This window comes from Anomaloglossus baeobatrachus, chromosome 4, assembly GCF_048569485.1.
Source record: "Anomaloglossus baeobatrachus isolate aAnoBae1 chromosome 4, aAnoBae1.hap1, whole genome shotgun sequence".
NCBI classification, from domain to species: domain Eukaryota; kingdom Metazoa; phylum Chordata; class Amphibia; order Anura; family Aromobatidae; genus Anomaloglossus; species Anomaloglossus baeobatrachus.
The window spans coordinates 295,176,930-295,194,600 of record NC_134356.1 but is presented as its reverse complement, the minus strand read 5'-3'; the positions used below and the strand labels follow the sequence as shown (position 1 = coordinate 295,194,600).

Genomic DNA, 17,671 nt, shown 5'->3' with positions numbered 1-17,671 from the left:
AAAATGTTATTATACTTGTAATAGTGTTTCTCGTTTTTCCAGTTAAAAGAAAAATAAAAATAAACCAGAGTTGGTAGGGCAGCCCGCGGACGGTCTGCATTAAACCAAGGGGGAATGTGACGCCCTGGACCCCAGGGGTCACAGGTAACAACACCTACCACATTACACACACAACCCCATCCCTTGTGAGGACACATCTGTCACCCGAAAGGGAGACCTGATGCCTCCCTCAGGGCCAGTAGAGCACACCAGGTGGGCGGAGTCAGGCAGAAAGGCACGCCCACCGAGGAGACTACTGTCCTAAGGCAGGAAATACAGTCAGTTTGAGTTTAAGTTTTGAGAGACTAGTGACAGGAGGTGTAGAGGAGCAGAGCTGTCAGGGACCCAGGTTGGAGCCTGGGATCCCCGTAACGTCAGGCAGACGGTGGTGGCCACCTGCAGGAGTACCGGTATAGTGACCGGCGGAACCGTAGGGACCGGGCCAGGGTTGGAGCCCGCCGGCCCTGAACCGGGGAGTCAACCGTTTACCGGAGCACCAGAATTGGGTACTCAGACCCTGTCCTAGCTTAGAAGCCACTGAGTTTAGGCAAATTAACTGATTGCAGTCTGGACCTCACGGGTTCATCCTCACCCAAAGTCCCGAAAGAAGGCAACAGCCCACCAATACCGGGTGAGAGCCACCGCCAAGGGCCAAACATCCGACGGGCCAGCGCCTGCGGGCAACCGAGGACTCCTCCGGCAGTTAAACGGCGGGGAGCGGGCTACCACTGCCCAGGCAGGGGAGCTGAAAATCAAAACAAGAGGTGCAAGGGAAAGGGGGCCACCATCACCCTCACAAGGGACACAAGCAGCCGGCTGCGGGACCCGACCATACCCGAACTTTGGTTTACCAGTGACTGAATGTGAATTAATAGTGAACACCACACCGCAATATGGCACCTTGCACCCCGACAACATCATCGCCCGTCCCACCAGGCCCCGGGACACACTGCCCCTACCCACGCAGGGGCTAACATCCAGGCTGCGCCTTAAATACCGATCCCGGGAGCCCCCTTCACTCCATCCGCAGCGGTGGTGCATCCCTTCACCACGACCCGTGGGTGGCGTCATGACCCGTACAACGACAACGCGGCCCCCGGAAGGGAACCTCATCCCACACCACCACCCCACTGCCTCCCCTTAACAGAGCGATGTGGCCCCTGGTCCGGAGGCGCTCGAGCCACCGACCACCCGAGCCCGGACCTCGAGCGGCTCGGCCCGGCAAAAAAGCGGCCGAGTCCCTCTCAGGGCGGTACATTTATATGAAAAAAAAAAATAGGTCTAAACTATTTTTTTGTGGGAAAACCATTGCTTTCATTCCTATGAAGCACTTAAAAGGTTAATAAACTGCTTGAATGTGGTTTTGATCATTTTGAGTGGTGCAGTTTTAAGAAAGGTGTCACTTTTGGGTATTGTATTTCACATACCGTAGAACCCTCAAAGTAATTCATTTCAAATATGGTGTGGTTCCTAAAAAAAAAAATTGCTTTTGTAAGTTTTGTTGAATGGGAAATTGCTGATAATTTTTTAACCCTTCTAATGTGCTAAAAATATATTTATGATTTCACAATTGTGCTTATGTAAAGCAGACATGTGGTAAATGTTATTTATTAATGATTTTGTGTGATATAACTATCTGGTTTAAGGACATAAACATTCAAAGTTCAAGAATTGCAACATTTATCATTTTTTTTGTCAAATTTGTATAAACACATGATATCGACCAAAATGTACAACTAATATGAAGTACTATAGGTCATGAAAAAACAGTCTCAGAATTACTGGGATCAGTTGAAGTGTTCCAGAGTTAATACATCAAATTGACACTGTTCAGAATTGTAAAATTTGGCCTAGTCAGGAAGGTGAAAACAGGTGGTGAAAAGGTTAAGTAGGCGTTTTAAAATCTCTCCCTAAAGGCCTGCTACACGCAACGACATATCTAACGATAGGTCGTCGGGGTCACGGATTTCGTGACGCACATCCGGCGTCGTTAGCAACGTCATTGCGTGTAACAGCTCCTAGCGAGTGTTAACGATCAAAAATACCCACCTAATCGTTGACACATCATTCATTTTCAAAATCTCGTTGATTGTTGTGAACGTAGGTTGTTCGTCGTTCCTGAGGCAGCACACATCGCTACGTGTGACACCGCGGGAACGACGAACAACAGCTTACCTGCGTCCTCCAGCAACGAGGTGGGCGTGTCGTTAATGCGGCTGTTGTCCGCCCCTCCGCTTCTATTGGTCGGCCGCAGTGTGACGGCGCACGAACCTCCACATTAACGAAGAGATTGTTCGCCGCCCACAGCGACGTCGCTAGGATGGTAAGTACGCGTGACGGCTGTTAGCGATATTGTGCGCCACGGGCAGCGATTTGCCCGTGACGCACAAGCGACGGGGGCGGGTACGCTCGCTAGCGATATCGTAGCGTGTAAAGCCCCCTTTAGAAGGTAGCTACACACAAATAGTGTGACTGTGGTCAGGAGGCTTTTCATTCTTGGGTCCACTCCTGAGAATGGTCCCATAGCACAATCTATCTAAACAACATGCACAAGGGCGTAACTAATTAAAAAAAAAAAAAAGTGCATCACACCAATCTAATCTTAGAATAGATATAGGTTGATCCTGCTTATATTCATTTGTGGTATATTTTCCAACAAGATTTACTGGAACATTGTTCTAAGTAACTATTGTTCTTTCAGTTAAATATTTTAGGAGATTGCTTCTGATCTTTCCCTTCCAACTATATTCATATAGTGTCACATTTTATTTTTTTTTATTGAAACTCTTCCCTTCTGAACCTTTTTAAACCCTTATAATGAAGCTAATATAAGGCTAGATTCACACATCTGGCTTTTCGCCAGTTTGCCGGATTCGGCACGCTCCAGTACAGTGTATACAGTACAATGGCTGTGCAACAAGCTGCGGTCACATGCTGTCATGTGACCGGAGCATGTGACCCAGACGTTGCTGCACTGCCATTGTACTGTATACACACTATTGGTGTCCGCCGAATCCGGCAAACCGGCGAAAAGGTAGATGTGTAACTATGGCTAGTTTCACACATGTGCACGAGGAAAAGAAAGTGTTGTCAAATCAAACAAAAAAAAAGTAAAATCAGTAATCCACAAGAAGACAAGACACTAAACCGAACTGTCAATATTTATTTGATTAATAACTTACAAAAAAAATTGATGAAATTAACTTCTGTAAGGAGAGCTAAATTTTGAAATGTACAATTTGTTGCTCACAATGTAGTACAACAAGACAGACAGTAGTAAAATAATACTTGGCACAGTTAAATAAATACAAAAATGAAATATACATACAGTTCAATAGCTTAAAAAAATGTATTGCAGTATTTTTGTAGTTGGCTCGCAAATGGAAAAACATGTAGAGAAAACAAAAAGCATTTTAGGGGCATTAACAAGGACACAATTTCCTAACAGAGTTAGGTTTCACTATATAAAACTTCATCTCTAGATATGAGTTTCCACAGATACCATTGCCCTTTAACCAAACATGCTTTTTTTAGTACTAATTACTGCATAAATCCAGGCAGCCAATCAGTGTAATGGTAGATTATCAGTGCATAGAGCTACACAGTCTACTGTATAACTTCTTAAAATATTGGGTATTCACAAAAAAGACTTGTGCGCAAAAGAAAGACGTACAATAATAGAGGAGAATGAATCAAAACAAAGAACATAATAGTGCAGACAGAATGATCAAGAAGAAGGTTGTGGGCCGACACTGTAAGATGTTCAACGTTGCCAACATGGTCGTCTCGAGATCAGGCTATGAAATGTGTTCATGAAAGTTGTCCCAGTCTCTGCCAACACAGTCCCCAGCAAGGGTTAACAAGTATTACAATCTCTTCCCTTCCAGCATACCACAGGGTTCAGGAAAACTACAGCAAGTACAGGAGGCACCAGCATGGAATATCTTTTACAAGAAGTTCTTTTGGAGCAGAATACACCAGTGAAACGTGTCCTCACTCTGCCCTATAATCCACGTATCACTCTGCTATACAATACATTCATATACAGGATATCCTTTTGGAGATTAATCGATTTCATTAAATCTGAAGACATTTATGTCAACATATAAATGGAAAACTAGAATTATAATTTGGATTTTCTATAGTATGTATCATCATCTAGAGGATGAGATTAACTGTTTTTATTTTTACAGGTAATATAAGTTACACCTGTAAAAACCCCACCTTAAATCACACAAAATATTTTCCCTAAAAAAATAAAAAAAAAAAAACCTATACATGTAAATAGTGTCATTTGTGCAGTATGTACATGAATTCTTACAAGCTCCATCCATCCAGATAAAGGAGACAGTGGCAGAAGTGTTTGCAACAAATCTGCTGTGTGAATAAATCCTTAAAAAGGGATACCCCCACTTAAATTAATGAGAAATCAATGTCACGTTGGTGACTCAACTGCTGTGGCCATTACCATTATTGGAAAGAAGTGACAGTCGCGTTATGAAAGCGCAATGTTCCTTGAGCTCAGTTTGCTTTTTTTTCTGAGACCACATGGTCTGCTGTGAAAATGGGGGACCTCAAAAATAGTTGCACAACATCAAGGTGATGACCAGCTGGCACAGACGTTTCTAGTTGCGACACTTGTCTGAGAGTTGATGTTGCCATGTAACCTAGACTTAATGGGACCCCATCAGCACAGAATGACTGTTCAAACCAAGTACAGGCGCTTAATGCATCATGGCGGGTCCAAATATATAAATGCATCTTTCCACCTGCCTGTTGTTCACCTAGCTCCTCCCTTCTCAGGCTCTATGAAGGCAAAGCAGTGAAAGAAAAGGAAAGTGGGAGATATAGGGAAAACAAGCAGGTGGGAAGGTGCACTTATGTTTGGCCCCGCCATGGTGCACTGAGAACCTGTGCTTGGTTGGAACATTCATTCTGCGCTGATAGAGTCCCTTTAATTTCATTGAATACGGAATTCAATAGTCGGCAGTACAATCATTTACAGTTACTCCCAGACAGTCATACTGTATACTTCTTTCTTTATACCAGATTTCCCAATACTACTAAACACAAAATTATGGGTGAAAATAAAATATATATTCGACAATTAAAACTTGTCATTCAGTGCGAAATGTTCTAAGGCAGTAGAACAAGGAATCATTTCATGTAAATAAGAGGGAATTTCACAAAAACGATCATTTAAAGAATATTCCTGGCAAAAATAATGAAAAATTAAACCAAAATTATTTCAGATGTTCAGGTAGTAGGGAAAAAGGGAGGTGAATGACAGAAAAAAAAATAATAGAAGATTGTTACAGGAGTACAAGTTAGTAGTGGATTATTGGGATTGGGACTAGTACGGGCAAAACTTAGTAGTTGATAAAGTTCTTAGAAGATTTCTTTACAATTATAATGAACATGAAAAACCTTATTTATTCTCTGACACTTTTTGGAAAGACATTAATTAACAAAAAAAAAAGCAAGACAAAAAAAACAGCAGCATAAATTATATATCCTATCAGAATAAACAAGAAAGTCATGATAAATTATCTATTTACACTTACAAACTTGCCGTTTGTGCATAGTTCTAATGGAGTATATTCTACAGGAGGACACGAATGAAAACAAATCCTACCTTTATTATACTTTTTCTTGTTTTTCTCCAATAAACAGTGCCACTCTGGTCCACATGTGGTGTTTAGTACTTAGGGTGAGCCCCATTCAAGTTAATGGGCCAGAGTTGAAATAACAGGCATGACAATGGGAAAAAAATGACTTTTTTAATATAAATAAATAAAAATGAAAATAAAAAGCCTTAGGTCTAGTTTTATGCGTGCAATTTAATATTTTGCCATTTAAATCAGCTTGTATGGCTGGTTTAGGGCTGAATAGTGTTAATAAAAACAAGGTTTAGAAAAAAACCGTACCCCATAAACCATACTTTGATCTTCTATACTGAAAACCATTTGTATTTGGACCGCATGTTCCATTTTCACAATAAACTGAGCTTTAGCATTTGATGTTAGATTAAGCAGTCTACACTAGGTATGCCGCAGGTGTTGTGTTTGCGGTAGATTTTGCAGTCTGGGTTTATTTTTGTTTTTTTTTTTTTAAAGCAGAGTATGTAAGAGAGTCTTCCTTACAGGAAAAGAAAAAAATATAGTGTTCCGAGAATGGATTTCCCTTAAAATCGCGGCTTCTAATCCTAGATGTTGGTAAAACAGCACCCAAATCAGACACTGGGTAGAGAATTAATCTGTGCAAATATACCCCTGCCTACATCAAAAATAAAATGTTGTTTTAGCCTATATCTATCTTTCTATAGAAAAACATAATATCTATTGCATACGGCATTTTCAATACCTACTGTGAAATTGTGATGAGAAAAATAAGGGCGCTTGTTTAAATAAACTCAGTAGGGGTCAGTTACTAATAACTTGGGAAACACTTTTGTCTAATTTTACACCACCTATTGGCTTTATTAACACCAATCTGTTACGCTTTTTCTTACACTTTAAGGCCATTGTCACACTTGCGAGTGCCTCGCGTGCGTCTCGCGCGAGTCTTACGTTGCATCACCCGGCACAGACTCACACTCTCCAGACAGGAGCGTCTCAGCTGCATAGAGATACATGCAACCGGCCTGCTCCTGTGAGGAGAGTGAGAGTCTGTGCCGGGTGATGCAACGCAAGACTCGCGCGAGATTCACGCGAGACACTCGCAAGTGTGACACCGGCCTAAGGCCTCTTTTACACGTTTGTATTCTGCATCAGTGTTTCATCAGTATTTGGATGCCAAAACCAGGAGTGTCTACAAAACACAGAACATGTGTCACTCTTTCAATTATAGTTCTCTCCAAGATCCACTCTTGGTTTTGGCATACAAACACTGACGAAACACTGATGCAAAATACTGATGTGTGAAAGAGGCCTAAACCAAGCCCATCCGACTCTCACCATTTTCCTAAAAAAATTTCCTGGCCCCAATTATTATTTTTTTTTTTTAACGTAGTTATTTTTTTTAATTTAAAGCAGAATTTTAGCAGATATAGCTTCGTAAATCACCCCCATTGTTGTGATCACAATACTAAAAACTATACAAACAGTAGTGCTATATGGGGCCTTGTGGGCATTTTTTTGCGGGGGAAGCAATGAAGAGAGTGCGGATTTCCAGATATCTGTTAATGGGAGCAGAAATGTGTTTATACTTCAGATCGGGCAGCATCAAATGAAAGAAAGGCTGGCTTCATTGTAGATTTTTTTTTTTCAATATTTAACATTTACAAATAAAAATGCAGTCATTAAGTGAGCAAATGGTAATAAATAAATACCTATATATACACTGCATATGACCAGAGCCATGTTTTAAACCCTATTTCTTGCATATTTACAGCCCTTCTCCCACTGACTTTGGTGGGAGGAGAAATGGTAACTGGTAATTATTTTTAGATACAGTTTTTAACCTAAACTGCATATACATTTCAACTAGAAAACATGCTTTTTTCGCTGTTCTACTATTTAAACCGGCCCTCAAAAAATATGGAATGACTGGAAATATTAATGGCTTATTCTAAAGTCATGTGGATCAACATTTTCCATATAGTCCCTCATAATCTCACTGAAATTAATTTACAAAAAATGACAATAAAAATCAAGTTACAAAGAAGTAGCAGGCTTACACCAGAATGCGAAACCTCCAATATACAAAGAGGTTTCCGAAACGTTTGCGGAGCCCCTAAAGAAGCTCACAGATACATGTGTCATCACATTATTGTTTTATCGTCTATATTACAGGTGATTTACCTAAGAAATTAATGCATGGTAAGAATTCTGCCGCTAACCAGTGGATACGTATGGAGCTGAACTTCTATAAAGTGACAGTATGACAGAGCATCCAGTAATTTATATGTGCCGTTAAACATTTCTACCCCCAGAGACTAACACACAGGAAAACACTGTAAATTACACAAACCGAAATAAAATGGAAAAAAAGAAGAAAAAACAAAAAACAAAAAGAAAAACAACCACCATATTTCATATTTTCTTTGGCTCCACTTCCGTATCCAGTGCCGTCTTGTCAGTGTGAAAAGAGCTCTGTCCAGGACATGAGTATAGGATCCAGTCAGCTCTGAACAAGCGCTCAGTGACGCAATATGTAAAGTTTCCTTATGTTCCTATAGAAGACTACTTGCATGCAACTGCAGAGGACTGCTCGACTTCAGAAGGGGAAACTTTGCATCAGATCTCCAGATGGTAAGGACAGACGACGGTCAAACAATGTAGGAAACATACATTCACTTTTTTTTTTTGTTCTTTTTTTCTTCATCAAGTTAACTCCAAAAGCTGAACGGCCCCCCAAAAAATTCATGTAAGATTTTTCAGGCCAGCATCAAGATTCACATTTTCAATGACACTATGATAGAGCACGACTGGAGGATCACATTACAGGAATTAAATGCCACAGTATTGGAGATCAAGCCAGGCCACATTAGGAAATTGTGATGGTGTACTAGAACGTCTCACTCCACTGGGTGTATTCAGAAAGAAAGGGGACAATGAATAGATTCTGTGCAAGCAGACCAAGACTGAAGCTTGTCGAGAGAGCGATGCCATGCTTGGTTGTGAATGGTGCAAAATAAATAATTGATAAAAAAAAAAAATACATAGAACAGAAACACAGATTGCAGATTCACGGCTCTTCAAAATATTTCCAACGCAAGGATCTGTTAAAATCCCCCCCGTATCTTCTTTCTCTACATCAGTGCGGGCAGAAGGTCCTGTCCATGGTCACTGTGGTTGATAAAATGCTGACAGAGAAGGTACTGTAAGATTTATCAATAGCCCTACAAACAGCATGCTATAGTTCAAGGGGCAAGTTTTCGCAAGAGACATATAGACATCTTCAGGTACCACCCATATTGGATCTTCTGCGGAGACTACACCAGCTGATAACCTGAACCTGACGTTTGTTCATACTCTATTGTGTACTGCCTTGTCCAGTCCACTGTTACAGGGCGGAAGAGGCCACAGCATCGGAATTCAAAGAAGTCTATGATATTTCTGATACATCCATGGCTGCAATGTGATAGACAAAATAAAACATAAAAGTCAGAATCACAATAGTATGTACTGTACTAAATCACTTATCACAAGACAGGGAGCAAGAAAAATAAAACTATCAAAGGGTAAAAATAGCACAATCTAAGATAATACTCGCTACACACTCAATTTAAAACAGAATCTGTCATGTAGTCTGAGGATAGATTGCTGTAGGGGTTAAAAACAAAAATAAACTATGCCTTTCTTATCAGACTCCAGACTGTTTACTTAAAATTGGTGATTATCATTGCTGTGACTAGCTGGCTTGTGCCATGTTGTCTGACACGCCCCCCGCATGTGCTGGACACTTCACTGTCCATGTACAAACCTTATTGAGAGCCTGGTGTGGGTAGGGATAGCTCTATCAGCTCTGCTGCATGGCTAAATCTAAAACCTCAGATTATATCAGAATAGATGTTCCAATGAACTAAGTGATACATCGTTGGATTCAGAGTCTCTCTACCAACATCATGCTGCTCTCAGATGAGGGAGAAAAAACCTGCTGACAGATTTCTTTAAGCATTACAGATCTAGATCTTCCTTGGATTTCCCCATTTGGTTGGCTTTTAGTCACAAATTATATTTTTACTAGTGTTGAGCAAATAGATTTGCAGGACCCTGGTCTGGCATCCATCATGTTACTTGTTGGCAGCTGGACCAGGGTCCTACGAACTTCCTCAACGAGTACTTGAATGATAGCAGCCAGGGTGACTCAAGACCTTAGACCCAGAGATGCCATGAGGAGTCAACTTGTGGACGCTGGACCCGGAACCTGCAAATCATTTTGCTCAACTGTATTTCTTGCCTTTTTTGGTTGAATATTATAAGTCTCTGCCTTAAGAGGTTGTCCGGCTTTATGCTACAAGGCTGCCTTCACACTATATGGCTGCAGATTTGTGAATCGTCACATCGAAATCACACTGTATTGTGTAAGGATTTTCCAGTGTCAGGAGTGGGTGGTCATGTGAACGCAAGTATTTGATTTACATACCTCCGGCCACTTTCCGAATATACTCCATCCAACCTCAAGCAATACACTTGCATTGAGTGAGCTGGTGCCCATTTAGTTGGCACATGACTGCATATATGCAAACCACATACCTGCGATCATGCGCCCGTGGCTCCCGGCACCGGAGAATCCTCACAGCAAGCAGTGCCTGCGATGTGAGGATTCACATGTCTACAGACAAATAATTACTACAGACTTTTAGCATAAGGTCGAAGCTCCATTAACATGGATTGACCAAGCTGACGAATTTGTATCATTTCCTGTCTAAAAAATTATGACTTTTTTTTCTCAGATCTTTTCCCTTTTAAACTCAGCCTGGATAAACCATCTTCCAATGAAAGTCCAAAGTTCTTTTTTGGTATCAGTCAGGATATTGTAGTTATTGTATCTATTTTTGACATAAAAAATGCTGATCCCATATGGAAACCTGATGGACGCCATTGCCTGTCAATGGAATCGAGAACTTTCGTGCTTGCCAAGTTGTGATCCCAGTGTATACAGGGCCTTTTAAATCTGACCCAAAAAAGAAATCTATCACATATTCCGGACATTCAGAGCTGCCTGACTGTATGATAACCTGGGAGAAAAGGAGGAAACATCTGCTTACTTGAAAGGGCTTTCAATTGAGGTGGTTGTGACTTTGAAGTGTTTGTACCTCCGTGCATTCATCCGCTCATTTGTAGTAATTCCCAAACATGATATCTGTGAACATACAAATAATTAATGTCTTGTCATTGCACACTGAAGCAAATCCAATTTAGTCCATGCAATGTAATAGAAATATAATTGAATCAATGCTTAGTTGAATTTGAGGAGATTTATCTGGCACTACAACCAGAAGGAACGGGGGACGGCTGAGAAAATAAAATGGAGAAGGGAATAGGTTTGGTCAATGTTTACAGGAGAAAGAAGAAGTGGAAAGAAGAAGTCAGAAATTAAAGAGGTGGGCGGAGGAGTATTTTTAGGTCAAGGTACAGAATATGACGGTGCACACTTACAGGATTTGCCTGGATCACAGTACAGCACATTCATTTTTTATTTTAGAACTGTGTCCTTTAATTAAATGTATTATACAACAGTCCATTGAGTTGAAATGCTAAATCCCATATCTAAAAACAAAATACTAAACAGTTCACTAATTCAGCAAACCTTATGTAAAGATGGCATTAGAAATAAACAAGGATGCACATTATTAGTAAAAGCACCCTGCTCCATCTCAATATACTTCTTTCCAAATGACAGATGTCAGAATGTTTTAGGAAATGGCTTGATAGTCTAGAAGTGGCCTTTTCCCATGTGTGCATCAATAATCTAGAAAAGTATTAGAGAATATCCACTGCTCCAAAAAATAAATAAATCAGATTTTGCAGTAGAAATGTTGTGGATTTTCATCAAACTTTGTGTGAAAATTTGCAGCACAGATGAACATGTCACATCCGCAGTACCACTCAATCTACACTGCAAGTTTTCTCTGCAGCTTGTGGATGAGAAATCAAAGTGGTTACTGTATCAGGAAATCTGCTACGTATCTGACCTGTGTGATTGTACTGTAAAAACTTTGATTCTAAACTTTGTCATTCATAGCAAACTTTTTTTTCCGGAGGTTTTCCTTTTCCTGCAATATCAGAGAGGTCTATAAAAAGGTGTGCTAAAAGCTGTTTTACAACAGAAAGATTTTATATTTATACTAGAAGGTGGCCCGATTCTACGCATCGGGTATTCTAGAATTTACGTATTGTGTAGTTCATGTATGATTTTTGTTTATATATATATATATATATATATAGATGTTGTTGTGTGTAGTTACCAAGTGTTTGTGTAGGGCGCTGTACATGTTCTGGGTGTTGTCTGGGTGTGATGGGGGGGGTGAGAGCAGTGTTGTTTGTGTGTTGCGTTGTTTGTGGAGCGCTGTGTGTGTAGCGTTGTGTGTGTGTGTTGCGCGGTTTGTGTGTGTGTGGTGTGTTTTGGGGGGAGGTATGTTTTGTGCAATGTGTGTGTTGTGCGGTATGTGCGTATATTTGTGTGTGCAGCGTTCTCTGTGTGTGGGTGTCTGTGTAGGGCAGTTGTTTGTGGTTCCCAGTGTGTGTGTGTGTGGTGTGTTGTGCAGTGCGCGCGCGCGCGCGTGCGCGTGCGTGCGTGCGTGCGTGCGTGCGTGCGTGCGTGCGTGTGTGTGTGTGTGTGTGTGTGTGTGTGTTGGGGGGAGGTGTGCACTTCCCATCGTGCTCCATCCCCCATGCAGCGCACTCCCCATCGTGCTCCATCCCCCATGCAGCGCACTCCCTATCGTGCTCCATCTCCCATCCTGCGCACTCCCAAACGTGCTCCATCCGCCATGCTGCGCACTCCCAAACGTGCTCCATCCGCCATGCTGCGCACTCCCCATCGTGCTCCATCCCCCATGCTGCGCACTCCCAAACGTGCTCCATCCGCCATGCTGCGCACTCCCCATCGTGCTCCATCTCCCATGCTGCGCACTCCCAAACGTGCTCCATCCGCCATGCTGCGCACTCCCAAACGTGCTCCATCCCCTATGCTGCGCACCCTCCATCGTGCTCCATCTCCCATCCTGCGCACTCCCAAACGTGCTCCATCCGCCATACTCCGCACTCCCCATCGTGCTCCATCCCCCATGCAGCGCACTCCCCATCGTGCTCCATCCCCTATGCTGCGCACCCCCCATCGTGCTCCATCTCCCATGCTGCGCACTCCCAAACGTGCTCCATCCGCCATGCTGCGCACTCCCAAACGTGGTCCATCCGCCATGCTGCGCACTCCCAAACGTGCTCCATCCGCCATACTCCGCACTCCCAAACGTGCTGAATCCCCCATGCTGCGCACTCCCAAACGTGCTCCATCTGCCATGCTGCGCACTCCCAAACGTGCTCCATCCGCCATGCTGCGCACTCCCAAACGTGCTCCATCCGCCATGCTGCGCACTCCCAAACGTGCTCCATCCGCCATGCTGCGCACTCCCAAACGTGCTCCATCCGCCATGCTGAGCACTCCCAAACGTGCTCCATCCGCCATGCTGCGCACTCCCAAACGTGCTCCATCCGCCATGCTGCGCACTCCCAAACGTGCTCCATCCGCCATGCTGCGCCAGCATCCTACCTCTCTACCCGCAGCATCAGCCTCTCTGCCCGCAGCATCAGCCTCTCTGTCCCCAGCATCAGCCTCTCTGTCCCCAGCATCAGCCTCTCTGTCCCCAGCATCAGCCTCTCTTCTCCCAGCATCAGCCTCTCTCTGTCCCCAGCATCAGCCTCTCTGTCCCCAGCATCAGCCTCTCTGTCCCCAGCATCAGCCTCTCTGTCCCCAGCATCAGTCTCTCCTCTCTGTCCCCAGCATCAGCCTCTCTCCTCCCAGCCTTCCCCAGCATCAGCCTCTCTCCTCCCAGCCTCCCCCAGCATCAGCCTCCCCCAGCATCAGCCTCTCTTCTTCCAGCCTCCCCCAGCATCAGCCTCTCTCCTTCCAGCCTCCCTCAGCATCAGCCTCCCCTTGCCAGCCTTCCCCAGGATCAGCCTCTCTCCTCCAAGCCTCCTTCAGCATCAGCCTTCCCCTCCCAGTCTCCCCCAGCATCAGCCTCCCCCTCCCAGCCTTCCCCAAGATCAGCCTCTCTGCTCCCAGCCTCCTCCAGCACGCCGTGCTCCTCTGCCGACACTCACACACACGATCGCATACACTCACACACACCCGATCCCGACACTCACACACACCCGATCGCATACACTCACACACACAGACACTGACGATATCGCACATACGCGCTCACAGTCACAACATCCGGAGATACCACATGCTTCTGGCCATGTGATCCTCCGTCAGGTCCTGGAAGGTCACAACAGCACAGTATCGAGGCCGAGAAGCAAGCGATATCGCCGGATGCTGTGAGTGTGTGGATGCGATGTGATGTGTGTGAGGTGTGTGTGTGAGGTGTGTGTGTGAGAGTGAGTGTGATCTGATGTGTGTGTATGTGTGTGTGTGTGCTGTTATGTGTGTGCGTGCTGTTATGTGTGTGCGTGTGGATCTTCCGCCGCTACAGGACCTTGATGCGCTTGTAACCATGCCAACGTATCCCGTCCCCCGCTCGCACGGGAGCCCACACCACTCCCGTGCGAGCGGGGGATGGGGGACGGGGGGGGGGGGGGTGGAGTACAGTACTCACTTCCGTGACAGCCGTGTCAGTTCGGGGAATGCGCGGGGGGAGGTGGGCGGGGCCAGAGCTAACGTGCGTTGCGTGAGGGGGCGGGGCGTGGCCGAATTGCCAATGCCTGCAGGGTGCTGGGGCGAGAGGCCAATCTGTGGGGGGGCGGAGCCTGGGCGAGCGGCTGGCCAATCCGTGTGGGGGCGCAGCCTGGGCGAGCGGCCAATCGGTGTGGGGGGGCGGGGCCATGGCGAGCCCAGCGGCCAATCAGCTTTGTGTCACCGTAAGGACACAATGTCACCGGAAGGACACAATTTTGAAGCATGACAGACAGACAGACAGACAGACAGAATAAGGCAATTATATATATAGATGTTCTTTTTAATTATACATATTGGCTTTACCCGACGGAATCAAGATCAATACTGTATGGGAATGTCCTTACCTGGTACATCTGACACATCAACAACACAGCGACCCACATTAGGTGAAACACACTGTTGAGGAACATCCAGAACATCCATGGTGAACAGGTAGCAATTTGGGTGACATATGTCCAAAAGCCATCTTTACTGTATGTAGTGTCACAGTGTATTCCCCAATCTAGGAAAACAAAATCATTAATATGGTACTTTGCTGAAACATATGGCTAAGCTCCAGTTTTATGCATCCTTTGGCACATCATTTGGAAGTTTCTTAAGATGGTATCAGTAGTTACACATTGGATTGCCACTAATCTGTTCTGTGCCACCCAACAAGGGTTACTTAAGTGCCATGCCTCTTCAGATTTAATTTGGGGATTGGGTCCAAGGGGTTTGAGCATCGGGGTCACCACATGCGCAAAAGATGTTTTTTTAAAAAAAAAAAATTAACTTTTAATTAATTCATTAAAATGAGGATAATCCTCACTAATAAAAGGACAAACAATACAAATAAAAGTTTGGCCCCTCCTACTTTCTCAAGGGTTCAATAAAGGTTTGGCCCCTCCTACTTTTTCAAGGGTTCGATGCAAACCATAGAAAAACTAGTACCGCTATACAAAGTGGAACTTGTCTCACCCATGAACTAGGTGCCAGTTTCAGAAAAGTCCACTAATAAATAGAAAATTGGATTAATCTCACCAAAATCTTGTATACCACATATTAGATTCAAATGGGTTCAGGCAACCTCCTGGCGGAACCTCTTAATTATGAAAAATGTACCTCCTAACGCGTTTCGTTCAAAGAGCAAACTCATCAGGGGAGCTTATAATTGTGGCAAATCCATCTCAGGTCTCATTAAAAATGAGTCAAGAAATATCCATAATATGCATTAAACAGACTCAATAAGGAGTCATGTAAGCGGTAGTTCCAGTTCAGGTCCCATAAGCCATGGACCCGACTCCTAATAACATGCACGTGGCAGGAGCGGCCGTGCTTAACGCTCTAACAGTTCTTGCATTGCAAAACACAGAATTTAAAAGATATGGAATAGGATAGCACAACTCTCGTGTGACTTTGTACCCCTATATTAGCTGCATAGCAACTGTATAGCAGCAGATCTGATAACTGGTGGTCAGTTATAACATAACAGACAATCGAAAACAACAAAGTGTAACCACTAGTGATGAGCGAGCATGCTTGTTACTACTCGGTACTCGCACGAGTATCACTGTACTCGGGCTACTCGGCGGGGACCGAGTAATCTCGCGATACTCGTGCTGTACTCGTGGTCTTAATTTCTGCATGTTGGCGCTCTTTTGAGAGTCAGCCCTCATGCAGGGATTGGCTGGCAGACCACTGCAATGCCACAGCCCTGTTAGTTGTGGAATTGCAGTGATTGGCCGGCCTGCACAGCGTGACCGAGCCTTTATACCGGCGGGCGCGCTGTGCTCTGCTCACAGCCATCCAGACAGTCAGTGCAGGGAGAGGGTCGCTGCTTCAGGGAAAGGTTTGCGGCCCTTTATAGCTATTTCCATAGCAGGGCTGCAAACAGTGTGACCAGAAGTCCTTCTCAGGACATACAATAAGTTGTATACAGGCAGGCAGGGAATAGTCAGGTCGGAGTACAGTAGCAGAGTCCTTCTCAGGACTATTGTTGCTATATACAGGCAGGGTATAGCCAGGTTGGAATACAGGCTAGTGACCAGAAGAGTCCTTGTCAGGACTATTGTAGCAGTATACAGGCAGGCAGGCAGGCAGGCAGGCAGGGTATATAGCCATTCCTAGTGGTGACCGTATACCAGCCTTCATCATATCTGGGGCTGGTGTACACAGTCTAAAACAGTCCTGATAGTGTCAGACTTCTCAGTAATTGTCGCTCCTAAAAACCTGTTAGGTTCTTATTGCGTCCGTGCTTGCATTTAAAAACCGCACGTGTGTGCCTGTCGGTGGCAGCGTCAGGCTCCATATTGTCCCTGGATAGAGACGTGCATGATGGCCTGTAAACCTGAAGTGCCCATTGGAAGGAAGTGGGTCTATTGTAGTATAGCCCTTAGGCAGGGCAGCCAAAAATTTGGAGGCTCCACATTGTCCCTGGATAGAGATGTGCATGAGGGCCTCAAAACATTGTTACCATTGCAAAGGAGCGGGTCTCCTGTCGTTGTAATGCCCATTCTGAAAGAATGGGCGAAAAAATTTACCACTGGGGGTATACCTGAAACAACGGCCTAACTATTGTAACGGTCATCATGGTGGCGCATGAGGAGAAGGAGGAGCAGTCCAGCGATTAGCCAAAGTCCAGAAGTGTGTTACCATGGTTGAGTGGAGGTACATGGCAAATTCCCGTTACAAACTTTAAATTCCGCTGTCATTTGCTGGTGGTGTGGTGAAGTCTGGCCCAATCCAACCCTTGTTCATCTTGATCAGTCAGCCTGTCAGCATTTACAGTTGACAGGCGGGTGCGTTTATCTGTAATGATTCCACCTGCGGCACTAAAAACACGCTCTGACAAAACGCTAGCGGCAGGGCAGGCCAGGACTTCCAAGGCGTAGAGAGCCAATTCATGCCACGTGTCTGTCCAGCTTGGATACCCATTAATTGTAAGGCACAGAGGAATGTCGGAGTACAGTTGTTTGATCCAGGGCTGTGGAATCGGAGTCGTGGAGTCGGAGTCGGAGCTCATTTTGGTGGAGTCGGAGTCGGTATAAAATGCACCGACTCCGACTCCTAAAATATATAATAAATTGGGGACAGGAGTGCAATGCAGAATGTGCTGAATATTTTACTAAATAATAACATTTAGTATAATGCTTATATTTAAGTGAAAAATTTATTGTAGTACAATGTGAACATCAGACATTTAATTGTTTTTATGATACAATAATCAAGATATTTGGATAGAACATAAAATATTTATTGGAATACAACTTTAGAACACAAAAAACTAATAAATTGTAAATATGTA

General features: G+C 44.2%; 1 protein-coding gene across 1 annotated transcript in view; it reads right to left on the bottom strand.

Annotated features, from left to right (window-relative positions):
- Positions 1-3,182: 3,182 nt before the first annotated feature.
- Positions 3,183-17,671, bottom strand: part of ZDHHC17 (zDHHC palmitoyltransferase 17) — a 142,844-nt gene continuing 128,355 nt past the window's right edge. Inside the window, exons 15-17 of the mRNA XM_075344918.1 lie at positions 14,733-14,890; positions 10,754-10,848; positions 3,183-9,113 (exon numbers count right to left, since the gene is read on the bottom strand). Coding sequence (XP_075201033.1) covers positions 8,975-9,113; positions 10,754-10,848; positions 14,733-14,890 — 392 coding nt within the window. The 3' untranslated portion in view covers positions 3,183-8,974. The remainder of the gene's footprint in view (positions 9,114-10,753; positions 10,849-14,732; positions 14,891-17,671) is intronic.